Below are 24,104 nucleotides of genomic sequence, written 5' to 3'. Positions count from 1 at the left end.
AAACAAGACAAATATATTTAAAAATGGTGTGAAATGCCTAATCTCTCCTCTTCAACGACAGATTCATAGGTACATCGACAAGTTGTGAACAGCAACGGGTGATTGAATTTATATAGAGGAAAGAAAAATTATAATTAAGTAAATGAGGCTGAAGTTAGCCGACAGTTTCCAGCCGACAATTAGCTCGCGTCAAAAAATTGTCCACGCAGCAGCAGACCGGCAATCTGCACGCGTTCGGACTATTCCCTTTGTTATTTATTAAGATCTACAAGGATGTAAAGTTTACAAAATTTTTTAAAATTTCCTGGGTATAGAAAATCGCATATATAAGTGCGAAATTATGTAGCATCACTTCGCCGTTTCTAGCTTTTCATCCTACTGTACTTACTTGAAATGATCGAGATCCCTAATGAGAAATACATAGATCTCTTCGAAATTTAATACAGTAGGATTAAAAGCTAAAAACGGCGAAGTGATGCTACATAATTTCGCACTTATATATGCGATTTTCTATAACCAGGAAATTTTTAAAAATTTTGTAAACTTTACATCCTTGTAGATCTTAATAAATAACAAAGGGAATAGTCCGAACGCTTGCAGATTGCCGGTCTGCTGCTGCGTGGATAATACTTTTGATGCGAGCTAACTGTCGGCTGGAAACTGTCTGCTAACTTCAGCCTCATATTAAGTAACAAATGCAGAATAAAATCTGATCTTGACGAATCAAATGAGACCATTTTATTACCGAGCTATTGATTTCTTTTTCTCTTCGGGGATTTCTGATGCTGGAACAACACAAATTTACTGTCCTCGTAAATTGGCTTCTTTTAAGGGGAAAAGCCGCATGTTTTTTTACAAAACCTGGAAATATAATTGTTTTATATAAGACACAACTCGTCAACATTTACTATGAATAAAACAGTAAAATTACATTCTACGGCTTTTATTATATGTTCTGGCACCCCTTCTTTCCCTCCTTTTCCCCTGGCTGAGTAATTTTTCAATTTTTCTGGATCAATAATATTTTTTAATAAGCGCCGGACCATCTCATTGGGTTTGTGACTCCATAATTTTATATATGCAAGGTCTGCTGAACTCACATACACTGCAGACGCTGGCCATAATTCGATCTGTAAATTTATGTCGCATTTAACATTAAGAATCTAAATATAAAAAAGTAATCAATAAATAATCATCACCTTATCGTCGTCTTCAGTTTCTTCCGATTGCTGTACTAGAAACTGTGCTTGGTTTATTAACTAAAATAAATATCACATATCATTTCATTTTTCAATATGTTAATATTAATGTATTTGATCCAATGTGTTTGATTAATACAACACCTTTTTTAAAAGAGGAGATTTCTCTTGACGTTCTACGTTTAAACATTTTAATAGCTTTTTAAATATATTAATTAAAACCGCAGTGTTGCGCGTATTATTAGTGTGATTACTCGTAGCAGGATTTTGTATATTTGCATCTGATCCATCAGTTTCTATAGCGTTATTACTAATATTGTTATCAGCAGCCGAATTTTCAAAATCTTCATCTGATACAGCCCTTTCTATAGCATTATTACTAATAGAATCATCCAAATCTCTGTTTGTTATAGACTCTTCTACAGTGTTAGAAGTAAATGTAATTAATTATCAATTATTAAAGTAAAAGAAAATAATCAACTAGCATTATAAAAATGATTTCAATGTTTATGTCTTACCAGCTAATTTCTCAGCAGTGAAAGTGGAAAAGGATATCGGAGACAATTGAACTTCATTATGTTCTTGAATAAACTCATTATCTGAATCGTTTACGGCCGTTGGAATGTCAGATTCTGTTTAAAACACAAATATTATAATTAATATTAAGCACATTACAATTTGTATATAATTTTCTGTAACTCTAGAAGCACTGAGCATCTCATTACTATGCAAATATCAAGTCATTCGCCTTAAAAACTGAACATATGAAGCAGCTACATACTAATATGCCTAATATTTAGCAACATAAAAGCAACTTTATACCGAAAAGTGATATCCTTACAATAGCCAAACTGTATAGTCTACTTTCTTAATTGTACTTACCATGATTGGAGTAAATTGGTTTCAGATTTAATATCTCATGATGTTTTGAATCGTTTTTAAAATCCATACTTTTACGGTACTTCTTTAAGCTTATTCTTTTCGCCACATTCTTTTTAGGCTTAAATGCGCATTTATTTAGCTTTTCATTAAATATTTTTCCACTGGTTGTGACGCCAAATTTCTTCAAATACTCTTCGTCTTCTGCAAGTGATAATATTTATGAATGTACATTTATTAATTAATACAATAATGATAATATAATAAAAGGAGTTACTAACCGCTTATTTTTATGACAGTCGCTTCATACTTGATTTTACCATATCGCACATTAATTTTGGTCTTCTCTGCAATTTTCTTTTTCTTAGGAAAATGATTTTGATTTAAGATGGTAATTTGTTTTCCTATAGTCCACTGCACCAAGGCGTATAGCATTTTAAAATTTTGTCGATGAATTACAGATTACAGCTGTTACTATTCAGTGTAAGCAAACTCATTGATATTTAATTAAGTGCAACTTCATGATGCACTTTCGTTTGAATGAAACAGCTGATAGTATGGTAGGCGGACATTTGGCCTAAAAATTTTTTGGTCATGCGCATCCCCTCTATATAATCATGTGAAAATGGCTGGAGTTCGCGCAACCTATTAGCAACTCTAGCGGAGAAATATGTAGTTAATATTCACAATCCGGCAACGTCGATCTGAACTGTCAGATTGCAGACTATTATTTTTTGGTGATAACAATAAATGTCAGGTCAGTAATAACTATTTATTAAACTATTAATTTATTATTGCAAGGAGCACGATGCTTTGTGTAATTTTTTGGTTGCAGGTTTTTTCTAAATTTATACGTGTCCTTTAATATGAAGAAATTTTTAAACTCATTATAAAAATTATTAGGAAAAGGGAATATATATATTAAAAAACATAGTGTAAAACATAACTTCTAACATTGTTTTAAAGGTATGCATTAAATGTCTTACATAACTAATGAATATATATTGCAGAAAATATATCCATCTTAATTACAATAATCGAAGTTGGGAATAAATATAAGTATTTGAATATTGTAAAATGTTTTTAAAGGTTTCGATGGTCACAAGAGGTGAAAGTGAACAGATGTATCGGTCAAATGTAAACCTTCTATAATATTATCCAGCCTTACATGGATTGCATTCAACGGGACAGGACATTATTATTACAATATGGAATTGTCGAAATTTGTAAGAGCCATATATATGATCAATGGAACATTCCATTGATTTAGTCAATGATATGGTATGTATTGCGTTGTGGTGGTAAAAATTATACTCATACATTTAGAAATCTTTAATTAAAATAAATTACTCTTAATGTAATATTTTTATCTTATATTTGCAATATCTACCAACTCGACAACAGCTGTTAAAGCATGAAGTGCCCATGGAGATTGTGTACAAGCAGTGCATGAAATAAGGTATAAGGAACAAAATTCTAGTGCAAGTTTATATGTATATAGCAAATTTTAGTGGGACATTATTAGACTTCTTGGCCTTACTGCATTCAATATTGTATAGTAAACCGTAAGTACAATATTTTGTGCAAATATTAATGCATCTTTTACTTTATATGCTTTTTCCTAAATCATTTTTGTACAATTATCCGCAGTAAGTAATGGAAATTCAATGTTATAGCTTAACTGCGAATCTCCCTGGAACTAATATTATGAAGTGAGAGGATATATAGAAAAATTTACAAGAGCTTGAAATTGTAGAAAATGTTAAAAACATTTATAAGTTAATTTAGGGGCTACGTGGAAATATTGAGGCTTCGACTTTGAATAGAGATTGTACTGAGTCCAGCTCTCTGTCCGTAATCAATATATGATTAATTTATGTAATGGTTTCTTCGACAGCAGATGTTTATTCAGAAATATATGCTACATAATAGAAAGTATGTGAGTATTGCTGGTTAATTTTCAATAATCACCTTTATTTAAATAGATTTTAAATAATTTTAACTAATAATTGTATCATTCATATATAGATAGGGGATTTTGTTTTTAAGAAATGCTATATCTGGTGAAAGAGAAAGGATTATATGATAATAACTGGACCAAGCCAACTATATAAATTTATAGAGGTATAGAAAAAATAAAATCCTTTTTTGAAAATGGTCACACCTAAATAAAATAGTGGTTGGATAGCAATAAATTTATTTAACCATCAATAACTGGGTATAACTAAATTATAAAAAGTTTTGTTTTGAATTATTGAGCAAGCCTTTAGTAAATTAAGTTTGTATGCTTTCAGATGAGAGAATGATGCGAGTCATGTAATTGATAAGCTACAGGAATACATAATTCTTGTGATACATATGGCAGTGAAGCACAGAAGCTAGTATTTTTCAGATGTTAACCATCCACTTACACCAAGATTTAAGCAATTCTTTCTTAACTTCGCTTTCAATCCAAGAAACAAGCTTTGCTAAAAAGTATACTATGGATGGACGAGGTAATTAGAGGAGAAACGTCAAAGATATAAATAAGAGATAAAGTGTAAGGATTTTAATATATTTATAATTATAATTATTTGTATGTTGAACTTTGAAGGTCTTGTATTTCAAGCTGCTAATGACAGATGACGGAACAGGAACGGAAGGCCTATCTTTCACCGAAGAAGCGCCAGCACGTGTAGTTTCATGGATGGTCCAACTCATCAATATTTGCTTCGTCCTATTTAAGAAAAAGTTATGTAGATCTATTCAATATATTCAGTTAGCACGAAAAGTTCTTTTAGAAAATTTTTATTTTATTGCTGCAAAATGAAATAAAAATTCTTTCTTTTACTCTGAATGCAAAGAATTCGAAGCCATTTTCTAAGAAGTTAAGTTTTCCAGCAAAATATTTTATTTTTAAAATATAATAAAATGATACTCAAAAAGCATTCTTCGTGCTAGTCAGTTATGCTATTATACGCAATATAATAATTCTGTTACATGTTAAAAATGCAATAATGAACAAGTATCCCAATGTGCATTTCAACGTTTTATGAGCGTGTATTAATTGTTCAAATGGGCACTAGTGATTTATGGGCTGTTAATTATATATAAAAATGCTTACAAGCAAAATGTTTTCAATTTTTTCCATCAACTTTTCGTTATTAGCTGCTAAGGAACTCAAAAAATGAAAAATAACTTTTCTCTCTGTTTCTTTTAGTAATTTAAGAAAAGCTGTGTTCCATTGTCTTTGTAAGAACTCTTCCTTTTCTTCTAAATTTTTTATCCCGCGTTTTCCATTGATTGTCTGTTCATTTTCTATTATGTAAAGTGACATCAATTCAGTTAGATTTTCTGAAAATATAAAACTACGTTAAAAGATCATACACATAAATGTGGAAATAAAAATTACTTTTGAATTAGAGAAGAATGTAACTATGACCACATTTATAATATAGCCCTTACCTACAAATTTAAATATGTCGGGATGCGGTCCAAGCAATTCTTTGAGCGCCTTGTGGTACCTCTCTATACGATTATTTGTTAGCTCTTTTTGATTGAAAACAGACAAAACATCTGGATCTACCTTTCTCATCCAATAACTTCTAATATATTTCATTAGTTTGTTAAATAGTTCAGATAAGCCGTATTTTATTACTTGTCCATCGATAACTTCTAAACCCTCGCTCATTAAAAAAGATGGGAGCAATGGTATGTTGTACAAATGCCTTAATATTAGCCAAACTCTAGTTACATCTAATGGCTTCAATCTTGAGAGGTTCGTAAAAACTTTACATTTTCTTGCCATTTTTCGTACATTCTGCAATAAATCATAATTGTAGTTGATCGCATCTTTTATTTAGACCTTAATTAGCTAAAAAGAAGATAATACTCACCTGCACATAATGGAAATAACACCCTATTAATCGTGCCTGCGGAAAATTATCCATCAAGGCATTTTGCAGCGCTTTTTCATAATCCGCGTGTATAACTTTAGGACAAAAATTTAACACCTTCTCTTTTATAAAGAAAAACAGTTTATTGTACAAGAAATAAATTAGAGTACTAACAAAGTAATGCCTTTATAATTAAACCTTATCAATAGTTTTGATTAGATTTCGCAATAACGTTTAGCGTATGTTGACATGTGTAAAATAATATTTTAATTTTATACATGACATTGGGTTTTTTAAAGGGATTTTAGGATTTTACAAAAGTGAATAGTTTTAGTCACGTATTAACGGCCGAATTTTTGTAAGGTTGAACTACTTAACACGTGTATAACTAGAAACTAACTTGTGAGAATATACTTTATATATCTATTTGTTATTTGACAAATACTTTCTTTTACAAAAATAAGAAAATTGTAGAAGCTTTATTTATTTTATATGCTATTTTTATCCCTTTTCTTATAGAACAAATCAAAGGCAAAAACCACTTTTAGAATAAAATAGAATGGTGAAAAATGTTAGCAAATTTAAGTAAAAGAGAAAAACATAACATTAGCAACATCTTTCTTCATTATTCCATCGAGAACCTTTATCGGCTCCTTTCTCTCTTTACGGCAAAATATGAAAGAAGCCGCGCGGCACTTTTTCTAAAGAGGCGCGCGGCATGAAGTAAATCTAGTCAATTTGTAAATAAACAACATCACGGATGGATCTATTATCATGGCAAGCATAGAGTTCAGTCTCGATTGAAAATTCATAGGGTTCATATCGCTATTAATATTATAAAAATGTCATTCGAATGTGATTACAACTTCCCCGATAAATATTTTTACCATAAAGTAAGAAGCTATCAGCAAAAGAACGGGACTACCGTAATGTAAGTATACGGTTTTGTTTTTTTTTTTCTTTTGTCTTCCACTTCGATAACGTTAATTTGGATAGAAAAAAGCTCCATAACAATTTTAACTTAATGCAAAAATATTCAGGGCTACCTAGATCCATTTGCATGTAAAAATTAATTTTTTTCATAAATTAATTTATATAGGTGTTATAATTTTATCTAAGACCTTTAATAATACATATATAGAGAGATCGGCTTAAAATGTCCTTAATAAAAACTAGTATATCAATTGCGTAGAAAAATACAACTTTGCCTGTATAATGTGTAGTAAATCAAATAATATACCGTGTTAATTCTCGATTTACTTAAAAACTTGGCAAACATAAATATAAATTGTAATATGAGATTTTTATTAGATATTTTAGATGTGCTTTGAAGAATAGTTGCCCTGGTCGGGCTAAAATTTTAAAAAGAACAGGTTGCACGGATAAGTTCTTAATAAGTAAAGCACATAATCATGACGTTGATGAAACCAAAAAGATTGTGAAAACTTTTAAATCAAACTTAAAGAGTTTTGCGTCATCAACAAGAATAATGCCATCAACAATGGCAAGGCATATTTACAATAATTGTGCAGTAAGGTAATAAAAAATTAATAATTGTAAGATATTGGTATAATTTTTATTACATGAAAATATACCCATGTTAATTTGTTGTAATAGAAACCCTAAAGGATCCAAAATGGTTCCTTTTACAAAAGTTGATAGATCAATAAGAAGATGGAAAGGGAAGAAATACCCTAAAATTAAATTGACACTGCACAATATGGAAAGAGTATTTAACGGAACTACATATAGAAAATTGTTAAAGTTCAAAGTTAACAATAAAATGCATTTTTTAACAATTTTGAAATATGATGAAAATGACATTACTTTCACAATTATTTATGATAAAAAAATGATCAAAATGATTAAATATTTTGATAAATTATATGTAGACGGTACATTCGAGACAACGCCAAAAATCAAAGATGTATATCAATTGATGACTTTAATGACAGAACATAACGGAAAGGTCAAAATATTATCTTGCATTTTATAATATAATTAATATAAAAAAACGAAAAAGGCATTCTAATTGTTTCATATGTTCAATGATAGGCCATTCCGTTTATATGGGTTCTAGCCAATAGTAAAAAAGGACAACTGTACAATAAACTGTTTTTCTTTATAAAAGAGAAGGTGTTAAATTTTTGTCCTAAAGTTATACACGCGGATTATGAAAAAGCGCTGCAAAATGCCTTGATGGATAATTTTCCGCAGGCACGATTAATAGGGTGTTATTTCCATTATGTGCAGGTGAGTATTATCTTCTTTTTAGCTAATTAAGGTCTAAATAAAAGATGCGATCAACTACAATTATGATTTATTGCAGAATGTACGAAAAATGGCAAGAAAATGTAAAGTTTTTACGAACCTCTCAAGATTGAAGCCATTAGATGTAACTAGAGTTTGGCTAATATTAAGGCATTTGTACAACATACCATTGCTCCCATCTTTTTTAATGAGCGAGGGTTTAGAAGTTATCGATGGACAAGTAATAAAATACGGCTTATCTGAACTATTTAACAAACTAATGAAATATATTAGAAGTTATTGGATGAGAAAGGTAGATCCAGATGTTTTGTCTGTTTTCAATCAAAAAGAGCGAACAAATAATCGTATAGAGAGGTACCACAAGGCGCTCAAAGAATTGCTTGGACCGCATCCCGACATATTTAAATTTGTAGGTAAGGGCTATATTATAAATGTGGTCATAGTTACATTCTTCTCTAATTCAAAAGTAATTTTTATTTCCACATTTATGTGTATGATCTTTTAACGTAGTTTTATATTTTCAGAAAATCTAACTGAATTGATGTCACTTTACATAATAGAAAATGAACAGACAATCAATGGAAAACGCGGGATAAAAAATTTAGAAGAAAAGGAAGAGTTCTTACAAAGACAATGGAACACAGCTTTTCTTAAATTACTAAAAGAAACAGAGAGAAAAGTTATTTTTCATTTTTTGAGTTCCTTAGCAGCTAATAACGAAAAGTTGATGGAAAAAATTGAAAACATTTTGCTTGTAAGCATTTTTATATATAATTAACAGCCCATAAATCACTAGTGCCCATTTGAACAATTAATACACGCTCATAAAACGTTGAAATGCACATTGGGATACTTGTTCATTATTGCATTTTTAACATGTAACAGAATTATTATATTGCGTATAATAGCATAACTGACTAGCACGAAGAATGCTTTTTGAGTATCATTTTATTATATTTTAAAAATAAAATATTTTGCTGGAAAACTTAACTTCTTAGAAAATGGCTTCGAATTCTTTGCATTCAGAGTAAAAGAAAGAATTTTTATTTCATTTTGCAGCAATAAAATAAAAATTTTCTAAAAGAACTTTTCGTGCTAACTGAATATATTGAATAGATCTACATAACTTTTTCTTAAATAGGACGAAGCAAATATTGATGAGTTGGACCATCCATGAAACTACACGTGCTGGCGCTTCTTCGGTGAAAGATAGGCCTTCCGTTCCTGTTCCGTCATCTGTCATTAGCAGCTTGAAATACAAGACCTTCAAAGTTCAACATACAAATAATTATAATTATAAATATATTAAAATCCTTACACTTTATCTCTTATTTATATCTTTGACGTTTCTCCTCTAATTACCTCGTCCATCCATAGTATACTTTTTAGCAAAGCTTGTTTCTTGGATTGAAAGCGAAGTTAAGAAAGAATTGCTTAAATCTTGGTGTAAGTGGATGGTTAACATCTGAAAAATACTAGCTTCTGTGCTTCACTGCCATATGTATCACAAGAATTATGTATTCCTGTAGCTTATCAATTACATGACTCGCATCATTCTCTCATCTGAAAGCATACAAACTTAATTTACTAAAGGCTTGCTCAATAATTCAAAACAAAACTTTTTATAATTTAGTTATACCCAGTTATTGATGGTTAAATAAATTTATTGCTATCCAACCACTATTTTATTTAGGTGTGACCATTTTCAAAAAAGGATTTTATTTTTTCTATACCTCTATAAATTTATATAGTTGGCTTGGTCCAGTTATTATCATATAATCCTTTCTCTTTCACCAGATATAGCATTTCTTAAAAACAAAATCCCCTATCTATATATGAATGATACAATTATTAGTTAAAATTATTTAAAATCTATTTAAATAAAGGTGATTATTGAAAATTAACCAGCAATACTCACATACTTTCTATTATGTAGCATATATTTCTGAATAAACATCTGCTGTCGAAGAAACCATTACATAAATTAATCATATATTGATTACGGACAGAGAGCTGGACTCAGTACAATCTCTATTCAAAGTCGAAGCCTCAATATTTCCACGTAGCCCCTAAATTAACTTATAAATGTTTTTAACATTTTCTACAATTTCAAGCTCTTGTAAATTTTTCTATATATCCTCTCACTTCATAATATTAGTTCCAGGGAGATTCGCAGTTAAGCTATAACATTGAATTTCCATTACTTACTGCGGATAATTGTACAAAAATGATTTAGGAAAAAGCATATAAAGTAAAAGATGCATTAATATTTGCACAAAATATTGTACTTACGGTTTACTATACAATATTGAATGCAGTAAGGCCAAGAAGTCTAATAATGTCCCACTAAAATTTGCTATATACATATAAACTTGCACTAGAATTTTGTTCCTTATACCTTATTTCATGCACTGCTTGTACACAATCTCCATGGGCACTTCATGCTTTAACAGCTGTTGTCGAGTTGGTAGATATTGCAAATATAAGATAAAAATATTACATTAAGAGTAATTTATTTTAATTAAAGATTTCTAAATGTATGAGTATAATTTTTACCACCACAACGCAATACATACCATATCATTGACTAAATCAATGGAATGTTCCATTGATCATATATATGGCTCTTACAAATTTCGACAATTCCATATTGTAATAATAATGTCCTGTCCCGTTGAATGCAATCCATGTAAGGCTGGATAATATTATAGAAGGTTTACATTTGACCGATACATCTGTTCACTTTCACCTCTTGTGACCATCGAAACCTTTAAAAACATTTTACAATATTCAAATACTTATATTTATTCCCAACTTCGATTATTGTAATTAAGATGGATATATTTTCTGCAATATATATTCATTAGTTATGTAAGACATTTAATGCATACCTTTAAAACAATGTTAGAAGTTATGTTTTACACTATGTTTTTTAATATATATATTCCCTTTTCCTAATAATTTTTATAATGAGTTTAAAAATTTCTTCATATTAAAGGACACGTATAAATTTAGAAAAAACCTGCAACCAAAAAATTACACAAAGCATCGTGCTCCTTGCAATAATAAATTAATAGTTTAATAAATAGTTATTACTGACCTGACATTTATTGTTATCACCAAAAAATAATAGTCTGCAATCTGACAGTTCAGATCGACGTTGCCGGATTGTGAATATTAACTACATATTTCTCCGCTAGAGTTGCTAATAGGGTACATACTAGATTGTCCGAAAACTTTTGTAGAAGTGAGTCGACTACCTATATGACTAGTGAATATGGCCGAAATCTAGTAATATATTGCTATAATGTCGTAAGGCATTTATTGTAGTATTCATTTAGATATCAAGATGAGAAAAAGATAATTGAATAATCTTCAAGATAACGTCAATTTAAAGAAGCAGAAGAAAAAACTGCAAAATAAATGTAATTAAGAAAAACTATGGATCTTAGATAAGTAAAAACGTTTGAATAATTTAAAGTATTTATATATTGAATTTACTAGTGTTACTTTGTGGAAATATATTTTGTACAAATATGATTTAGGTGTTTGTGGCTTTCGCAAAGGATTAAAGAAATGCAGCATAAATGTTTATCAGAATAATAATGAGAGACGAGACAAAAATGACTGATAAGTGTAATTAAAATATTCATGCGTACTTTATTGACATATATGTCATCTGGTATAACTTTTACTGCTACGATGTTCATATTAATTATGATTTTATGATGAGAAACGCATGGGTCAAAGAAGGCAATACTTCTTACAAGGTAAATGTAAACAATTTGCAAATGTATTATACTTTCAATTTCAAATATAAAACTGTGTCTTAACTGTTTAGTTGATTAATTATTTAGATATTACTTTTATCGCTGGAATGATATCTTGCTCATATCTACGATGAGCAGAAATAAGAAGATATGAAGGACTTTCGACTAATCCCATCCATGTAAATTGCTTCTTTTGGCACAGAGTTTATGGTTAGTAATCGCAAGGTATATGTAATTTTTATTACAGTGTTTATTAATTCAAAGTTACTTTTAATTTGCTTAGCTTAATGAGTTTATATATTAAATATGGTCTGCTTTGGTTTTTCAGATATTACTGAGCGACTGAAGTGGAACTTTTATCAAATAACCTATTCAAGGATTATAATAAATATATAGAGTATGGATATATATATAATTATTAATAATCATACGCTGCAAGATTTGTACAGATGACAAGTGTCTTTATAACAGTGATTTTGCAATACTTAATTAGAACAAGTTCAAGCAAAGTTAAATTATACAAGTTAATATTGAAATTTTATCATTTTCACTATTATTAAATATATTTAATAGATATACAATATGCAGGGCGTACCACTTAAATGCCCCAGAGCATAGATACAAAAAGCGTGTATTGCGTTAATTATAAGAGATATTCAATTTTTTCATATGACCCTTTTGGAAGCAAATAACAAAAGGTTTCGAAAAAGTCCTGTGCAAACATTGAATATCTCTTATAGTTGAAGAGGTACGCGTCTTTTTGTATCTATGTTCTGGAGCATTTTAAGTGGTACGCCCTGCATATTGTATATCTATTAAATATATTTAATAATAGTGAAAATGATAAAATTTCAATATTAACTTGTATAATTTAACTTTGCTTGAACTTGTTCTAATTAAGTATTGCAAAATCACTGTTATAAAGACACTTGTCATCTGTACAAATCTTGCAGCGTATGATTATTAATAATTATATATATATCCATACTCTATATATTTATTATAATCCTTGAATAGGTTATTTGATAAAAGTTCCACTTCAGTCGCTCAGTAATATCTGAAAAACCAAAGCAGACCATATTTAATATATAAACTCATTAAGCTAAACAAATTAAAAGTAACTTTGAATTAATAAACACTGTAATAAAAATTACATATACCTTGCGATTACTAACCATAAACTCTGTGCCAAAAGAAGCAATTTACATGGATGGGATTAGTCGAAAGTCCTTCATATCTTCTTATTTCTGCTCATCGTAGATATGAGCAAGATATCATTCCAGCGATAAAAGTAATATCTAAATAATTAATCAACTAAACAGTTAAGACACAGTTTTATATTTGAAATTGAAAGTATAATACATTTGCAAATTGTTTACATTTACCTTGTAAGAAGTATTGCCTTCTTTGACCCATGCGTTTCTCATCATAAAATCATAATTAATATGAACATCGTAGCAGTAAAAGTTATACCAGATGACATATATGTCAATAAAGTACGCATGAATATTTTAATTACACTTATCAGTCATTTTTGTCTCGTCTCTCATTATTATTCTGATAAACATTTATGCTGCATTTCTTTAATCCTTTGCGAAAGCCACAAACACCTAAATCATATTTGTACAAAATATATTTCCACAAAGTAACACTAGTAAATTCAATATATAAATACTTTAAATTATTCAAACGTTTTTACTTATCTAAGATCCATAGTTTTTCTTAATTACATTTATTTTGCAGTTTTTTCTTCTGCTTCTTTAAATTGACGTTATCTTGAAGATTATTCAATTATCTTTTTCTCATCTTGATATCTAAATGAATACTACAATAAATGCCTTACGACATTATAGCAATATATTACTAGATTTCGGCCATATTCACTAGTCATATAGGTAGTCGACTCACTTCTACAAAAGTTTTCGGACAATCTAGTATGTACCGCTAATAGGTTGCGCGAACTCCAGCCATTTTCACATGATTATATAGAGGGGATGCGCATGACCAAAAAATTTTTAGGCCAAATGTCCGCCTACCGATAGTATAAATAAACGTAAAAAATGTCATATGTTTTAAGCATGATTAGATAAATTGTCCAAAGCTACTCTTGTAATGTACTAGCTAGCTTATTATGGAAAAAAAACGTCCGTTTCGTTTTAATGATTATTCTCTTTATACCAAGAGAAAACTATATAGACAGCTTAAGAGAGTTCGGAGTGCACGAAATGAAGAACACGAAAGAGAATTAACTAAGTAAGCACTTTTATTTATTGGGTGTCTCAGAGTATCAATATTATCATTTTCATAACATATAATAGCATTTTTTTGCTGATATGCTATCTGGGTAATTTTGGGAGAATTTATAACTTAGTTGAATCTATACTATTAGTTTTACAAAGTTATTTGATATTTATATTAGTGTTTGTTATTCGACAGCAATGAGCATACTGAAATTGCAATAAATGAGCAAACTGTAAATACTATAAATGATGAGTCAAATGATGAGTCTAATGAATTAAATGTAAATAATATGAATGATGAAGAAAATGAAGAGTCTAATGAGCAAAATGAAAATAGAATGAACTATGAGGAAAATACTGAGGAAAACATAGATGAATTGGAAACTGAAATCGGTATTTAACACCATTTAATATTCATAATAGATGTAGGTTGTATAGGGTTCACATAGATTCTTGTCATAAGAACACGCGGTATTATTAATTATGAATAACGACATAACAATTGAGAATCAAAATGTTATAATGTAAAGAAATCAATAAAACGTGAATCGGTATATTACACACATTTCTATATATAAAACTGCTTTCTTCTACTTAATATACTCGTCACAGGATGTATTATACTTATTAAAGGCTCTAGCACTATTTCTTTTTATTTTTTCAATGATAGTGAAAGCTATTTGAAAACTTTTCTAACATTTGTATTTACTATTGTTAGATGCTATAAATGAAGAAAATGATGTATTTTATGAATGTAACGAATGGATGGAACAAGAAGATGATTATGAAGAATCTGAGAGTAGAAATATACCTCTATTTTTGAATTGCCCTATCACCAAAGAAGAATGTGCAGTTGCGATACTAAGTTTTGCATTAAGACACAATGTTACTGCTGCTCTACTTTTAGATTTATTAAATTTAATAGCTTTAATCTGTCCAAGCCCAAACTATAGCTTCGATTCATTACATAAACTAAAAAAGTTCTTGAACTATGATAACAACAATATTAAAAAGCACAATTACTGTGAGAAATGTGAAATTACCACCGAGAAACACGAGGAATGCCCACAATGTTCTAGTAGAAAAACTATAAAATACTTCATTGAAATGCCCCTTCTACCCCAAATTAAATTGTTGTTTAGTCAGCCTAGCTTTCTTCAAAATTTACAGTACAGATTTCAACGTGAAAATTCAACATGTTTATTAGACATATATGATGGAAAAATTTATAAGGAGTTAAACGACAGTAATGGCATGCTAAACAGTAAATTAAATATTTCATTGTCTTGGTACACGGACGGTATCTCTCCCTTTAAATCATCTAAATTTTCCGTATGGCCGTTTTTCTTTATTATAAACGAGTTAGAATATAAAAAAAGATATCAACTACAAAATTTATTCTTTTTTGGTTTATGGTTTGGTGAAAAGAAGCCTATTCCAAATTTGTTTTTGCGTTCTTTACACGACAGCTTAAAATTATTGTACGAAGGTATTTCGGTTAAAATAAATACATCAAATATTCCAGTGACGATTAAAGGAATTGTTATATGCGGCACGTGTGACTTACCAGCGAAAGCTCTTTTTCTTAATATGATACAGTATAATGGCAATTTTGGATGTCAGAAATGTTTACAAAAAGGGGAGAGATACTGTAATGTCCAAGTATATCCTTTTCAAAATTTTAGTATGAGAGATGAACAACAAACATTTGAATATTGCAAAGAAGCGTTAAAATCAAAATTTCCAGTATACGGAGTGAAGGGGCCAACAATATTATCATCATTAACTTATAAATATTTAAGAACTACAGTAATATATTCTATGCACTGCGTCTTTGAGGGTGTCGCAAAGAGCTTAATTAATTTTTGGACTGATTCTAAATTTAGTAGTGAAAAATTTTCGATACACAAAAAGTTAAAAATCATTTATAAGCGATTAAGGGGATGCATTGAGCGACCCAAACAATCATTCAAGTTTATTTTCCAAACTATTAGGAATATGAACTTTTTTGTAGAGATTAAATTTACTCTTTTAAATGTATTGAAGCGCGCTACAAACTCGGTTTCTCAAAATTATAAAAAAAAAAATTTTTCATAAAAATTATAAAAACTTGTAATTTTCTTGGTCATATTAATATTGAAAATTTGGCCTTGTAGCGAGCTAAAGAAAAGTTCTATGACTAATTGGAGACCAAAAAGAAACAAATATACCTAAAAATGTGGAAGATTTTTTTGAAAAACTAAATCAGCTATTCAAAGACAAGTTTTACACTGTTTTGCCGACGGAGAAATTTCACAGTGCGTTAGACAAGGACAGGCCTATTAGCTCTCTCGCTTTGAAAAAAGCACCCACTCTCTCCCTACCATTTCCCGCTAAACCAACCAACTCTCTTACACACAGCAAGATGGCTGGCTAACACTGCCTGTCGGTATGAATCCGTAGTAGAATAAAGGAACAAATAATTATTTCTAGGTTTTAGGTTAAGGTTTTCGCAAAACCGACCTTGTACCGCCCTTCCATATCATTTCGGGAGGCTACAGTAAAATTTTCAAAGTATTTTGTCATCTACAAATCTCAAAACACTTGATTCAGTTGACGAATGCACGACTCATTGCAGCCGATGCTGATGCGCTATACAAGTTAGCGATCAGTGTCGGCTGCTACGAGTTACGCTTTCTTCAACTAATTCAGGTTTTTTGAGACTGTGCGAAACAGCGTCCAAGTAGGCTCCAAACCTGGGGTCAGATGGGAAGGTTTTTCTTAAAATAAAATGTTCAAAGACAATTTAAGAGGGAAAAGGAGTCTTTATTTAAATAAATAATATTGTACAAAATTTACAATATATATATATAAATGACCGCTAGACTTAAATATATCGAATTCCTAGGGAATTTGCTCCCGTCAAATTCTAGGAAATTTCTTTCGCAGAAGATACCAAAGAACTCTAGGAACGAAAATTCCCTAGGAAGGTACGCGGACTGCAGAGCTCCCTGACCGGACAATTTTGCTGGGGTATTCCCCAGCAACATCCCCAGCCACAGGAGGAAGCAAAGGTGGAGAAGTGGTTTAGGGAAAGGGAAGTCCCCTTACACCCAAGCCTCCTTCTCCACGAGCTCTAGTGGCTCCGAGCCACCCCAACCCCTAGGATGAATTTACCCCTCCTTACTACCCGACTCTTGCGAGAGCCCTGGACTTTGGGTTAGGAACACTGAGTCCGAGTAAGCCCTCGGAGGCAGTGTGGTAGGGGAAGGAGAGGGTGGATTTCTCCCGGGCAGTCCCCGGAGAAGTCTCCCTTAGGAGGGAGGAGAGTGCCGCAGAGGGGTAGTCCCCTCTTGGTAGGTGGTGGGTGGTTGGGTGATACCTACCAAAGTATTCGACCCGTAGAGTTCGCCGGTGGAGGCGCTCGTTTGCTGGCCTGGTGGAGGCGCCGATGTCGTGGAGGCGTCCAAAAGGTGCCTGGTGAGGCGGTGATGCCAAGAAGGCGCAAAAATGGCTAGCGGTGCTGGCTAGCGGTGCTGACTGCTGCTGCTGTTGCTGCTGCTGCTAGCGGGTTTGGGCTGCGATGGGTCCTTATCAAGGACCCATCTATATAATTCCGCGGCACGAAACTTGCCAGCGACAGAGCTGCTCGTGGCGCTAGCCACCTAGTGGCCAGACGCGCAAGTCGTGCCGCTACCGCGACGTGCCAGGGCCAGTTCACGCGCAAGCGCGCCGCTGTGAAATAGCGAGTGAGACAGAGTGAGCAGCTAGACGCTGGCGGTCTAGCCGTCACTCTGAGCGCAAGAGAGAAAGGGAGATATAGCAGAAAATACGGAATCTACTTCTCGACATTTTTGCTCCTCCAGATCTCGAACAGAGACTTATAGATGATAAAATACTTTGAAAAATTTACTGTAGCCTCTCGAAATGATACGGAAGGGCGGTACAAGGTCGGTTTTGCGAAAACCTAACCCTAAAACCTAGAAATAATGATTTATTCTTGTATTGCGCTACGGAATCACACCGACAGGCAGCGTTAGCCAGCCGTCTTGCTGTGTGTAGGAGAGTTGGTTTGTTTAGCGGGTAATGGTGGGGGAGAGAGTGGGTACCCCTTCTAAAGCGAGAGAGCTAATAGGCCTGTCCTTGTCTAACGCATTGTGAAACTTCTCCGTCGGCAAAACAGTGTAAAACTTGTCTTTGAATAGCTGATTTAGTTTTTCAAAAAAATCTTCCACATTTTTAGGTATATTTGTTTCTTTTTGGTCTCCAATTAGTCATAGAACTTTTCTTTAGCTCGCTACAAGGCCAAATTTTCAATATTAATATGACCAAGAAAATTACAAGTTTTTATAATTTTTATGAAAACTTTTTTTTATAATTTTGAGAACTCGAGTTTGTAGCGCGCTTCAGTACTGTCAAAAGAGTAAATTTAATCTCTACAAAAAAGTTCATATTCCTAATAGTTTGGAAGATAAACTTGAATGAGTGTTAGAGTTGCTCAATGCATCCCCTTAAGGAATGAAGCTTCTATTAATATTCTGCTACTTCATTTTACATTTTAGGCGGAATTGATAACATTCCAGCAAGACGGAGCTCCACCCCACACCAGTGATGCCAGAAACGGACTTTTTTTCCAAAAAAACAGTTGAACAGAGGGGGCATGCACACAACGATAAATACCCCTATGCGTGTGACTAGCCACTTTTATGCCGATTCGGGCAACTTCGGCTTTAGAGAAGGACAGCGACATTTACTACGTCACTCTACATACACAAGTCTACGGCATATGCGTGTGAGCTGCTTGCGTCATCGAATACCGGGAGACTAACACATATGTATGATCCATCCGTGAGAGCCTTCCCAAAGTTTAGCAAAGTGTCAAAAATTCTCGTGTTCATAATCTATATTAACCTGTTCGAATGTTTTACGTGAGTAAAGTGTAGTGAAGTGAAATGTCAAGTGTGGATAATAAAGAAGATTGTGGGGAATCATCATCGAGTATGACATCCACAGGTAAATTATGAATTATTCTGTAAAGTTTTTGGTGCTTGTTTCAACGTTTTCGTTTTTGTAGGTTATTTTAATGGAAGGGTTTTGGTGGGTAGGTGCGGAATAGCCATAAATCCTGTTGAGTGTCGAGTTTGGATTTAATATTCCAAATAACTTGACCTCTCCAGGTCGGCAGCAAGTCCCACACTACCCGTGCAAAGGATCCTTGTATCGTTTGCACGGGTGAACATGAGTTTTCCCTGCCATTCTAATTAAAAAAAAAAAAAAAAAAAAAAAAAAAATTATAACTGGAATAAAGCTTATGGATACTGAACACCAGTTAAAGTGGACGTTCATAAGGACTCGACCAAAAGAAGAGATAGTTCAACTGGCAACAAGGATTCTTCGAAGGATGAATTGCTGAATGGTGGATTCTTTCAATTTGCTGTCAATCAAAGCGTCCAGAGCATTATTCTGCAAACAGTGTACAATACTCATTGATTTGCCATCGGCCTGGAAATGGAGATAATGGAGAGAAGTTGCCTTGTTATAATCCATTAATTCAAGGATGTAGAAACATTCTTATGGTATTGATGGATTTAACAATATAAGCATCAGTGACAACAGTAGATGGAAAAATCATTTTAAGGTAATCCAGTCATACATTTGTACATCAAATCTTATTTCAACAGGAACACGCGCTGAATCTACTCCAATAGTGGCATCTGGTAGTATAATTCCAATAATGATTGGTAGTTTGCTGACTAAATCATTTTCCTGTTTCCTCCCTGCCTCATGACCATTAATCAACAGCAGATACATGTTACAATAATAAGGTATATTTTTCAAAACTGTCATCTTGAGTGTTACATATAAACAAGTAAAATATAATTAATTCTTAATTTCTATTACTTTGTAACTTATAAATCTGTATTTGCAGAAGCTGCGGCTCACTCCAACATCAAGAGTCTATTATGGCTGGAATATTGCTTGAGGATTCTGAACACCAGTTGAAGTGGACGCTAATATGGACTCGACCAAGAGAAAAGAGATGGTTCAACTCGCAACAAGGATTCTTCGAAGGATGAACTGCTGATTGGTGGCTTCATCCAAATTGCTCTCAGAGTCCCCACAGTATTATTCTGCAACCAATGTCCAATGCTGTCGGATAAGCCATCTGCCTGGAAATGGAGAAAATGCATATGAGAAAATTGGTTACAATCCAAAAGTGCAAGGATATGAAAACATTTCTATGGTATTTATGGACTTTAATAACAACTACTTAAATTTGCAAATATTGGAAAATCATTTTCAATGGATCCAATGACATTTTTTAAAAGCAAACTTACTTTATCAGGTACACATTGAAACTCTTCCAAACGATGCATCTGGTGGCCTGAATACAAGGAAATTGGTCATTATTCTGACTGGAGGCTTTTTTCATCAACAAACGATCCACATGCTTCCCCACTGCATCAGGACCATTCATCAGAGGCAGGCATGCTAAAATTGTACATTACAGATTACAAAAATGTTATTCTGAGTGTTATATATAAACAAGTTTAATATTGTTCATTCTTAATTACCGTTGCATTGTAACTTATAAATCTGTATTTGCAGAAGCTGCGGGCCACTCCAGCATCAAGATTCTCTTATGGTTGGAATATTGCTTATGTATCCTGAACACCAGTTAAAGTGGACGTTCATTAGGGATTCAACCAAGAGAGAAGAGATGGTTCAACTGGCGACAAAGATTCTTCGAAAAATGTAATCATAAATGGTGATTGCTGCTAATTTGCTTTCAAAGTTTTAAAGATAAATTGTATAACCAATACTCTCGCAACTATCATCTCTCTTGAGATTGAGAAAATGCAAACAAGTTTCTAATATTTTAATAATATAATTTTACACTTGTTAAAGAAATATTATGTATGTATACTCATTATAAATAATGAATTAAATTATTATATGTTTCAGTTAATTTAATATTTTCATTAAAATCTGATAACATATATAATTGTAATCTCCAACAGCATGTTCACGCGATGTGTTGATATTTTCGGTGAAATACATGAATATTATGAGTATATTTGAGTTTTACTGGGGAATTAGCGAAAATTGTATTTTTATTTATATAAATGTTACATCGCTTCATTTTCCTTCGCCATTAGCATCACCATTATTTTTTTTTTTTATTTTAAAATTGCACCAGTAACTCACAAAAATATTTAATAAATTTTCAATTTTGTTATTTTTTGAAAAATTCACTGTAATTTAATTAATAAAATAGATTAATATTTAAATAATTTTTTTTCTCAACTTGATAAATAATTATCTATTATTAATCGTATCATCGGGATCATCTGCATCTTCGTTATTATCATCTATTGGATTTATCGTTAATGCATTTTTAATGATCCTTTCACTTGCCTTATATAAGTTTTTAGAATCCATTAAGGCAATATGTTTATCCGATAATTCTATATCTATAGCTTTACGTTTCTTAGCTTTTAGAGCACTTTTAAAAACGCAAGCAGAATTTACGGAATCTGCTGATAATCTGTTACGTTTTCTGGTTTTTAAATCACTTAATACAGAAAAAGTTCTTTCTGGATCAGCGTTTGAATGTGGAAGACATCTTACTTTTGATAATAGTTTTGACAAATTAGGCCAATTTTTGCTTCCATTAATATCAATTTTTAAAATGTTTTTCCACATGTCATCAAAATTTAATTGTGACAATTTAACTTTTTCCTCATCTGTTATTTTATTGTACAATGAAACCCATTCTTCCTTTAATTTTGTTTCATCATAATCACCTAATGATTTTGCAATTAAAGAAATATCGTCAAACGATTTTTCTCTATCGCATTGTTGTAAAGCTATATCCGCTTTTAATACTCTTAAATTTTTTAAAAATTCATCATTGAATGGTAATCTTTTTTTAATTTCTTTTGCAGCTGTTAAATAAAATTGTAAACAGTGCTTCCTTACATCAATTACAATGTCTTTTCGTCCCTCTTTTTCTAATTCTGTGAGATATTTTTCACAATCTGGTCCTAAATATATTTCTTCAATATTCTTTATATTATGTTCATCAGACAATCTTATGTTGTCTGTAAGATAATTTATTAGTGGTGTTTTCAAATAATTAATACATAAATCTTTTAATAGTTGAACAGATTTATCGTATATTAAATGCACCCTTGTTTCACGAGTTTGAAAATATGCACTAAATGAATTGAAATAATTTAGTACGAATTTTAGAAACAAAAAATAAGCTTTAGTATCCACATTCTCTACTGTGGATAATAAATCTTGGGCAGTTTTACTATTTTCAGAAACAACCATTTCTCGTAAAAAATTTACGATGGAATTCCAAGAAGTTAATATCCTTTCAATACATTGATATCGGCAAAGCCAACGTGTATCACACAACTTCAAAATTTTTTTATTTTTTTCTTGAAAAGCTGTAGAAAATTCTTCGTAAATGGCAGACCGTTTTGGACTGCTGTTTACATAAGTTGAAATTTTTTTCATAAAATCTTCGCAGAAATCTGGAATTTTGCTACATGCAGCATTTGCCGCTAATGCCAAAGAGTGACAAATGCATGGAAAGGTTTTTAGATTTTTACATTTTGCTTCCAATTTTGTTTTAAAACTGGAATGTTTACCTATCATGACTGAAGCATTGTCACAAGCTAATCCAATTATATTTGAAAAAGAAATTCCCATTCGAAGCATTTCCTTTTCGAAATAATCAAATAGTTTCTCTGCACAACAATCTTTGGCATCGATATCTATCAATTTTAATAATGTACACTGAACATCTAACGTAGTAGAGTCTACGTAACGAACGAAAAATGTCATCCATTTCTTATTCGTAATATCACTTGTTTCGTCAATGAAAACAGAAAAATTGTTTTCTTTTATATTTTCAGCAATGCTCTCAGTTTCAATTGGGCATAGAACGTTAGAAATTATTTTTGTACATTTCGTTCTATTCATTCTCATACTTTGTAATACATTACTATCTTTTCCAATTTCTTTAAAGAAATTTAAAATATCATTAGCAGCATTAAAAGGTATATTTTTTTCGGTCATTAATGCAGCAAATCTTATTTCAGCAGACTTTTTTCTTTCATCGAAAGAACAAGCTGTCTGTTCAAGGTTTTCAATATTATCCATATTATTTTCTGGTAAATTGCTCTTATGATTTTTTGATCGAGCATGTTCAGTTATATTGGACAGTCCACTTTTACAAGTCACATTGCAGACTCGGCAATAAAAATAATTGTCATTATTAGGTATATTGCGTAACCATAATTTAAACTCAGATTTCTCTAGCCAACTTAGGCGAAATTTTTTACTGCTTTCTTCATTTTCATTATCTGTCAAAACTAAATTGTTACATAAATTTGTAATGTCATTTAATCGAGCATTATTTTTATGTTTATGTTTTGAAACGTGCGTTTTTTCGCATGAAAATTGTTTATTACATTTATTGCATTGATAAGAATAATCATCGTCTGGAACAATGCTTATCCAATCTTTATAACGTTCATCATGTAGCCATTTCTGACAAAATTTTCCTTTCTTTAATTTATTTTCAATTCTAGATTCCATTTTAATTTGGATATTATATATTTTTCAATGTTAAATTTATTGATATATATTATTTATACCGATCAGATGGCTCTGAAATTTACTTATTTTAGATTAATTAACTTTTCAGACAATTATCTATTAAATGTGTTTTATGTTTTTAAATATTTAAAATTGTCTTCAAATATTTGGCGTACAATGAGTGAAATACTCTGAACTACCTTTAAATATATGGCGTACCAAGAGTTAAATACTCTGAACTGCCGTAAAATAATATTTATTTGTACCCTGGACAAC

At 31.4% G+C, this 24,104-nt stretch overlaps 3 protein-coding genes and 2 long non-coding RNA genes across 7 annotated transcripts; 2 read left to right on the top strand and 3 right to left on the bottom strand.

Moving 5' to 3' along the window:
• Positions 1 to 37: 37 nt before the first annotated feature.
• LOC136783576 (uncharacterized) lies at positions 38 to 2,804 on the bottom strand. Its single transcript, XM_066743831.1, has 8 exons — positions 2,360 to 2,804; positions 2,082 to 2,282; positions 1,718 to 1,831; positions 1,344 to 1,618; positions 1,200 to 1,259; positions 932 to 1,130; positions 746 to 861; positions 38 to 49 (listed from the first exon to the last, which is right to left on the bottom strand). Exons 1-8 carry the CDS (start codon positions 2,511 to 2,513, stop codon positions 38 to 40), a joined length of 1,131 nt encoding a protein of 376 aa, XP_066599928.1. The 5' UTR covers positions 2,514 to 2,804.
• A 76-nt stretch (positions 2,805 to 2,880) lies between these two features.
• LOC136783614 (uncharacterized) lies at positions 2,881 to 6,058 on the top strand. Of its 2 annotated transcripts, none has more exons than XR_010824285.1 (7): positions 2,881 to 3,044; positions 3,168 to 3,359; positions 3,483 to 3,643; positions 3,755 to 4,013; positions 4,107 to 4,296; positions 4,373 to 4,573; positions 4,672 to 6,058. It is a non-coding gene; the product is annotated as an uncharacterized lncRNA (long non-coding RNA). The 2 variants fall into 2 exon arrangements; XR_010824284.1 differs by having other exon boundaries at positions 3,755 to 4,017.
• Positions 6,059 to 7,723: 1,665 nt separating this feature from the next.
• Positions 7,724 to 11,279, bottom strand: LOC136783612 (uncharacterized). Of its 2 annotated transcripts, none has more exons than XR_010824282.1 (7): positions 11,116 to 11,279; positions 10,801 to 10,992; positions 10,517 to 10,677; positions 10,143 to 10,405; positions 9,864 to 10,053; positions 9,587 to 9,787; positions 7,724 to 9,488 (listed from the first exon to the last, which is right to left on the bottom strand). It is a non-coding gene; the product is annotated as an uncharacterized lncRNA (long non-coding RNA). The 2 variants fall into 2 exon arrangements; XR_010824283.1 differs by having other exon boundaries at positions 10,147 to 10,405.
• A 3,048-nt stretch (positions 11,280 to 14,327) lies between these two features.
• Positions 14,328 to 20,290, top strand: LOC136783575 (uncharacterized). Its single transcript, XM_066743829.1, has 4 exons — positions 14,328 to 14,338; positions 14,431 to 14,627; positions 14,953 to 15,832; positions 20,143 to 20,290. Exons 1-4 carry the CDS (start codon positions 14,328 to 14,330, stop codon positions 20,288 to 20,290), a joined length of 1,236 nt encoding a protein of 411 aa, XP_066599926.1.
• A 1,243-nt stretch (positions 20,291 to 21,533) lies between these two features.
• Positions 21,534 to 23,828, bottom strand: LOC136783574 (protein FAM200A-like). Its single transcript, XM_066743828.1, has one exon. The coding sequence runs from the start codon at positions 23,826 to 23,828 to the stop codon at positions 21,534 to 21,536; it is 2,295 nt and encodes a 764-aa protein (XP_066599925.1).
• Between the last annotated feature and the right edge of the window lie 276 nt (positions 23,829 to 24,104).

Source organism: Prorops nasuta, unplaced genomic scaffold, assembly GCF_024137725.1.
Source record: "Prorops nasuta isolate Cenicafe-Biocafe unplaced genomic scaffold, Cenicafe_Pnas_1.2 PNAS00034, whole genome shotgun sequence".
In the NCBI taxonomy this organism is placed as follows: Eukaryota; Metazoa; Arthropoda; class Insecta; order Hymenoptera; family Bethylidae; genus Prorops; species Prorops nasuta.
Note: the sequence above shows the minus strand (reverse complement) of the source record. Positions and strands in the feature narration are given on the sequence as shown.

Excerpts from the sequence above, each read along its gene's own strand:
- LOC136783576 (XM_066743831.1), bottom strand. The coding sequence starts at position 2,513 with ATGCTATACGCCTTGGTGCAGTGGACTATAGGAAAACAAATTACCATC. Across the intron at positions 2,283-2,359 it reads GACTGTCATAAAAATAAGCG|AAGACGAAGAGTATTTGAAG; the intron begins GTTAGTAACTCC and ends TATCACTTGCAG. Across the intron at positions 862-931 it reads TATAATAAAAGCCGTAGAAT|GTTTTGTAAAAAAACATGCG; the intron begins GTAATTTTACTG and ends TTATATTTCCAG.
- LOC136783575 (XM_066743829.1), top strand. Across the intron at positions 14,628-14,952 it reads TGAATTGGAAACTGAAATCG|ATGCTATAAATGAAGAAAAT; the intron begins GTATTTAACACC and ends TACTATTGTTAG. Across the intron at positions 15,833-20,142 it reads CTTTTTCTTAATATGATACA|AAGCTGCGGCTCACTCCAAC; the intron begins GTATAATGGCAA and ends CTGTATTTGCAG.
- LOC136783574 (XM_066743828.1), bottom strand. The coding sequence starts at position 23,828 with ATGGAATCTAGAATTGAAAATAAATTAAAGAAAGGAAAATTTTGTCAG.